At 29.4% G+C, this 7,303-nt stretch overlaps 1 protein-coding gene across 5 annotated transcripts in view; it reads right to left on the bottom strand.

The window, feature by feature from the left end:
• Positions 1 to 1,996: 1,996 nt before the first annotated feature.
• Positions 1,997 to 7,303, bottom strand: part of LOC142327911 (uncharacterized) — a 70,076-nt gene continuing 64,769 nt past the window's right edge. For all 5 annotated transcript variants that reach the window (XM_075371281.1, XM_075371279.1, XM_075371280.1 and 2 more), the window contains one exon: positions 1,997 to 2,254. In XM_075371281.1, the coding sequence (XP_075227396.1) occupies positions 2,038 to 2,254 (217 nt within the window). In that variant the 3' untranslated portion in view covers positions 1,997 to 2,037. The remainder of the gene's footprint in view (positions 2,255 to 7,303) is intronic.

Below are 7,303 nucleotides of genomic sequence, written 5' to 3' on the forward strand. Positions count from 1 at the left end.
TAAATTTAAATCTTATTTGGAATAAACGCATAATTATGAACAAATCTTGATTACTTGATCGAGTGTAAATAAGGCATTTTGTTTTTAAAACCAGTATATCTACCAACTGAGCTCATTTTTAGAGGAGAAACTTTATAGAAAAACAATGTTATCATAGTACGTTAATGTATAAATCTGATTTTCTTATTTTCATAATTGTATGATGGACTAGAGTAATGCATGTATTTGTAATATTAAACCAATTCATAATATTAAACCTTTCATATTATTCACTTTTATTTTAAAATAAATTTTGTTTATTAATCATTTCTATATTATATGGTTTAAAATGTATTTCTTTTTCTTTTTATAAGTGTATTTTTATATATACTACAGCCAGCTTTACTATTCATATGTATATTATGTGTCTAGATTTTATTTTGTTAGTAAACTGTATTGTAATTTTTATATATTTATTTACTTTGTTAAAGTAATATTCCTGCTTTTACTATCTACAAATAAAAATTAATAATGTTTGAACTTGGAATAGGAGAGTGTGTGAACTGATTAAAATACAACTGATGTGACTAAGCTGAATCATATTTATGTTCAAGCTTTTGATCCCTTGTATAATATCTCCCAGACACCAATCTGTAATTTATTTTTAATTATTAACACATCTCTATTGATGTAACAAGCTATAGATATATTCACTACGATCAAAGGGCAGCTACCTACGTAATTTTTATTGGAATTAGCACTGAATACCGTGAATGTGGTACATAACTGGAGTAATATGGTCTTTTGTAGGTATTAATCTCCTGTATATACAACAGAAGTTAATTTAAGACTTATTTAAGCCAAATTCTTTTTTAAGCTATTATTATTTTCTGTTCTTATACTTATGTAATTTGTACTTCTCAGAAGCTTTGTCAACTACAAATTATTCAGAAATGTGGATTTTCTTTTGGGTAGGAGCGCAAAAAGATGATAATTAGGCATATGATCAAATTATACAAAAGACCAGATTGATATCTTAGGTTTATAAAATATGTTTACATTCAGCCTAAATTTAACTATAATTTTTTGTTGAAGTTGATAGTTTATTTTAAATTTAATTTTAAAACGTTACAATTGAATAATCAAGTTTTCAAAGTTCCAATTTAATTTTTCAAGCTTTCCTGCAAATAACTTTAATCCAATTATTTTATATTACTGATCCTAATTAATTGTATTATTTTATATCAAAATTGCAGTTTTATTTTTTAATACATTCCAATCACTTTTGGTTAGATGGTATTTAAGTTAATTTTGGAAAGCCTTTACAAGCCTCCAAGAAAGTTACTATTACTTCCTTGGGATAATTTTAATCTTCTGGTATTTTATTTATTACAAAACCTGTCCCAAATAAAAACAATTGCTTAGATATCAACATTACTTTGATATTTATTCATTTTATTTTTAATTATTTTATATTTAATTGATTTTCATTAAAATTAAGACAAAATTAGAAATATGTTTTAGTTATAGACCATTATATTTTATGAAAATAAGTGTTGTCTACGCTAAGAAAGATTTTTAGTTAATATTTTAATTAAATAAATAAACAATGGGTGTGTGCATAATATATAAAGGTAAAGATAAATAATTCGATATTCAAAAATTAAGAAAAAAACTGGTGGCCTGAATTAAAATATTCAAAAATACTAGTATTACATACAAGTTAAACTATTCATGAACGGACAGTCACTAGCAGTGATGAATCATTTTATCATTTACAATCTTCGAAGAAGTTTGATTCTGTTAGACAATTAACAAAAATTCTTTCTTATTTCAGAAGCAAACTTTTCAGTTTAATTATTGAAGAGATAATGGGTACAACAAAATTTATATGTTCATTACCCATTGAACACTTTTTTTTTAACAATTAAACATATTTTCATTAAAACTAAATTTCAATGGTTATAGAACAAGCTTGATTTAAAGATAGAGTAAAAAAAGTAAAATACTTTGAACACATTTTTGTATTTAATGAAATGAAATTATTAAAAATAACAGTTAAAATGTTTGTAAAAAATATTTGCTTTTATCTAGTACATTATCTTGTTCTTGAAGTAATAAAACTGCTTCATTATTTTCATCTTGCAAGTTTGAAGAAGGTTTAAAGAAAAGATCAGATAAAAGTGATAGTTTACTATTTGAACGTGTTACAACTGATGTGCAAGTGGCGGGCAAATTATTATCAGAAGATGCAATTTTCAGCTCCAAATTTAAACTGCAGTAAAACAAATAAATAAGTGTTTAAATAATATAATGAAATATGCATTATTTTCTAATTTATAGACATAGACAATTTAAGACATAATACACTATGAAAAATGTAAGAAATATCTTTACTTTACGTAATCTTACTGGAATCATAAGGAAGTGGCATTATGCAAAAACGCATTTATATTTGTAGTGATGGGTGAATCCATGACTACAAAATTTCAACAGCTCACAAATCCTTTCACAGACACTAATTTCAGGAAAGTAACACAATGGATAAAGGCAACAATAAAGCTGTATTCTATTTTATTTATTTTTTATTGTTTTGGGGGATGTTTACTGGACGAAAAACACTTCCATGTATATCGTGCCTGGGCACGATATACTTGTAATAAACAAAGATATATCACATTATATATCTCAATTAATTTATAAAAAACCATCCACTTAACGGCACTAAAGTAATTTAAATACTTGAATATAAACGGACGGCCCTAAGAAATCATAAAACATAGAGATAGTAACATTTCATTATCCCCTAGAATAGTTCACATGTTAGCCCCAAGATGAACTTGTGATGCAATGCCTTATAGCAGATACAATCCACAAAGATGTAGTGCGCTGATAGTTGGCAGTCCAGTGAGCACAAAAAGTGCATCTATCTGTGTCATCAGATATACATGAGTGAGCTTAATGTGCCCTATTCTTAAATGGCAGATTCCTCTCAACAGTTATTTCTGCATGAGGAGCTCCATGGTGAAACAGTGTTCTTAATTGGACGAAATTTATTGTTCATGGTATTCTCCTATTCACTTTGCCATTCATCATGAACTACCCTCTTCAGGAGAGAGACAAAGATCACGTTGTTAGAAGCAACGTTATTGGTAAAAGTAGGCTGAAAACAAGCCTCTTTTGCTGAACTACCTGCACACTCATTGCCTAAAATTCCTATAAGGCTGGAAATCCAGCAGAAACTCACTGTTGTATTACTGTAATTCATTTGTGAAATGACATAATGAATCTCACAGACAATAGGATGTCTGGAGTAAACGTCATTTATTGCCTGTAAGGCACTCATAGAATAATGTTTAATTAATGAAGTGCAAATTTTGAAGGTAAATAAAGGAAGTGATTATTAATAATTGGTTATCCAGCATTACTTAATATATACAGTTTACACAACCAACAAATTATTCTGCGGCTGAAATTGTTGTACATTATTTTTGGTCCTCCAGGCCAGATTATAAAATAATTATGTGAAATATCAGCTACACGTGAAGTTCAAATATTGTAATATATATAAATACACTGCAGGTTGGCAAATTCAGTTGTCGGTGATATTCAATAAAAATAATAATTAACTTATGAATGAACGAAAATATTATTTCAGAGTTTTCTTCACTACATTGAATCTGGGTTCTACAGTTTGTTTAGCATCGAAAGAAGTCATCTGAAATAAATTGTTGTATTTTCCAACATTATCGAGAAAATGTTTTGACAAAGAATGAGATCCTAAAACTAAATTGCAGATAGGTTCTGGTAGCTCATTAAGTGTAGCAAGTGAAATATTCCAACCAGAAAAACACATGTCAGGTGCTTTATGTTTCCATGTTTTAGAAAAACAATGATTGTACAAATTTTACACACTCTCTCCCACTGGAAGCAGTGCGTTTTCAATCTATTTACAGATTAATTTAATTTCTAAGCGTAGATTATTTTAATTAGTATTTTTATTTACTTATTATTATTATTTATTTAATTTTATAAATTTTAACAATAAAATATTTATCGCCTATCACAGAACCAATATATCATATTACCTGAAAAATCGAATAAAACTGCATTATCCTAACTACTATACGTAAATAAAAGAAACGAATTAAAATTGTCTGATATTCAATAATTACAATTATTGGCAGCTTACGGTCTGATGATTAAGTAGACTGAGTTTAGTGCAACATGTCCGCCACCTAGCGGAAAGCCAATATACTACGTATACAGTTATTGCCTGACTGCAACATATCCGCCTTCTAATGGAAAGTCAACATACTACGTATATACGCAGTGAAGCATTATCTTTTTAACGTGTTTTTTTAAAAATGTTTTTGCAAGATGAAATATATCTATAAACCTTCTCAGTTATGCCAAGAAAAATGGCAAAATTTGGCTGCGATTGCCGGGTAGTTTTTTGTTTATCCCAAACAAAAAAACTCGTTCTTCTTTATATATTAGTATAGATATATGAAATTATCAATGCACCTAAGAAGTATCCAAATATTGTAACCCGATTTAAGACGCTGTGTAAAATTTGACCATTATATCTTGTCAGGAAATGAGTTTAATTAAGGGTGCAAGATTTGAGGACACAGTTGAATCTTTTAAGTTAAAGAAAAACATGTAAAAATCTCAAATTCTTACAAAATTGTGAGAAAAATATTGTTTTCTTTTTAAATTTTTATTGAATATTTTCTTTAAATCTCATTTAAATATGATAAAACAAAAAATAACTCAAAATAAAAGCTGCTCAGATATAATATTAAGTTAAATGAATATACATAATAATATACATAGAAACTGAAAATGGTTGCAATAAAAAAAATAACAAATACATATAGAAACACAGTCCAATTTTTGCTTTCTTATTGTGAATGATTTTGTGGAACATCAGAGTAGTTCAAAATAAGCCCACCGTTGATCTAGTGGCAAATCAGCTGATTTCGAAGTCGAGAGTTCTAAGGTTCAAATTCAAGTAAAGACAGTTATTTTACACGGATTTGGATACTAGATCGTAGATATCGGTGTGCTTTGGTGGTTGGGTTTCAATTAACCACACATCTCAGAAATGGTCGACCTGAAACTTCATTTACATTCATCCTCTGAAATAATATCTTACCGTAGTTCTGGAGGCTAAACAGAAAAAAGAGTAGTTGAAAATACCAAGCACATAAAAATGTAACATAAAGTTTTATTTGAAAATAGCAGAGAATACTTTTTCTGCTGTCATTTCTGTTTAAAAAATCAAAACCCAATAATTTAAAACAAAAACATGTATGATAATCAAAAAGAGTACATACTTACTCTCTCTTTTATTTTAAAGCGCTTTTTCTGATGTGAAACGCCTTAAAATCACACCAAGACATACGAGTACCAGAACAGAGATTAGTAGCGTAACGAAAAGGTCTATATCGTCCTGCCTTAATAACTCCCTTACTATTAGTCTCGGAGACGTAAATGAGGTGTCATTTTGTAAATTACATGGTCAGCTCACCGATACGACTTTGAGTTTACGTCACTGGTGAGCGGGTTGGCACAGAGCAGATCGACGAAAACTGGCGCTCTCGCTCATTTCCATTCAGTGTAGCTCACGACTTAGACGTGATAGCACGGTGATTCGTGTGTTTATGTTTGGAGTTAGATCGATTTAAGTAATAATAAATGTAATTTGGACAATATTTATGTGTAAAGTAAACATATAAAAAGTTCAATATATCAGCCTAAGCTCGTGCAAAAGCCAGCCGGAAAAATAAATTACGCATATCGTTGGAAAGAGGAGGTTATGGGCCACATACAGGTATCCCAATGTTCGGTGCCGAACGAGCGACTGTTTCGAGAGCGTCGCAAAGCTGGCACGGCGGACACAGCGAACCGACGCCGACGCGCGAGCACCTTTACTGCTGCTTATTATGCCTTATGTATCTTACTTCTCATATCACAGACCAATGTTGAACAAAATTGTTGTCGAATATTACTCAAAATAAATATCATATACCATTTAGTGTCTGTTTTATGTTAAAATTAAATTTAGTACGCAGTCAATGTCTCGTTTTTATTTCAATCCAGTACACTAAATGTGACTCGTTGACATAAAGCCCGAACAATTTATCCGTAGAGTTGGCCAAATGAAGAAGTTAAAATTCTCCATTGGAGACTTTCTGTTTTGTTCAAAAAATACCATGGTTGCTCTCCAATTTAACTCTACAGAAGTTGGTCGGTCTTTAGCTGGGAGGAACTTCATCCAAGGTCTATAAAATTTCACGTTATACCAACGGCCGTGCGCCCCGACACAGCCCCCCGATTTTTTAATTTTACTATTTCTAATTAAATGCATAAACCTGCTATATCCTGAAGCAGGTAATCCACTAAAATAAACAATAAAAATTACACTTATAGCAAAAAATCAAAATAAAAACAACAATGTAATTAGTATTTTAAATTGTTTGTTTAATATATTACAAGGAAGCATTTTGAAAAAGAATTCTAAAATATGTAGTTTCTTTTAGTGAGATTCTCTAGAATATTAATGTCATAGGGAAAGACAAATATTATATACATTTAGAAATTTTCAATTTTCTTCTAATCTACTTTTATCCGATGCCATAATTATGTTTTAAGTTTAAAAAAAAGTTTAATATAGTGTTCATAAAAATTATAAAAAGGTTTCTATTAGTAACCTCTCAAAACAAATGTATTATCTTATTTTTTGATATAAAATTTTTTTTTTTTTTGTTTTCCTTACTCCTTGTACGAAGTAAAGGAAGTATTGTGATCACGAAATATTTCGGTTTTCAGATTTCAACGGAAATATCCATTTTGATCATCCTTGAATCCATTTTGATTATTTTCGGCGTGACGCCTGTACGTACATATGTATGTATCTCGCATAACTCAAAAACGATTAGCCGTGGAATGTTGAAATGTTGTATTTAGAACTACTGTAGCATCTAGTTGTCGACCTCCTCCTTTGATTGCAATCGACGGGGCCAAAAATGTGTATACAGGGGTTGCAATTTTGAAACATTTGGATTATGGACTTTTTCTTAACTGCAGCAATTAGCCCTCATTGAAAGCTTTTCAACGATATATCATAAGTGGCACTTATTTTCATTGGTTCCAGAGTTAAGTCCAAACAAATTTTTAATATATATATTTTTTTTTTAAAAATAAATATTGATTTATTAATAATTATTAACCTCTGATTGTAAAAGGTTTTTATAATAAGCAATAATTCAATAATAACAACAAAAAAAAAACAATTGAAAAAAATCAGAACTTAGTG

The sequence above is a fragment of the Lycorma delicatula genome, chromosome 7 (genome assembly GCF_047948215.1).
Source record: "Lycorma delicatula isolate Av1 chromosome 7, ASM4794821v1, whole genome shotgun sequence".
Taxonomy (NCBI): Eukaryota; Metazoa; Arthropoda; class Insecta; order Hemiptera; family Fulgoridae; genus Lycorma; species Lycorma delicatula.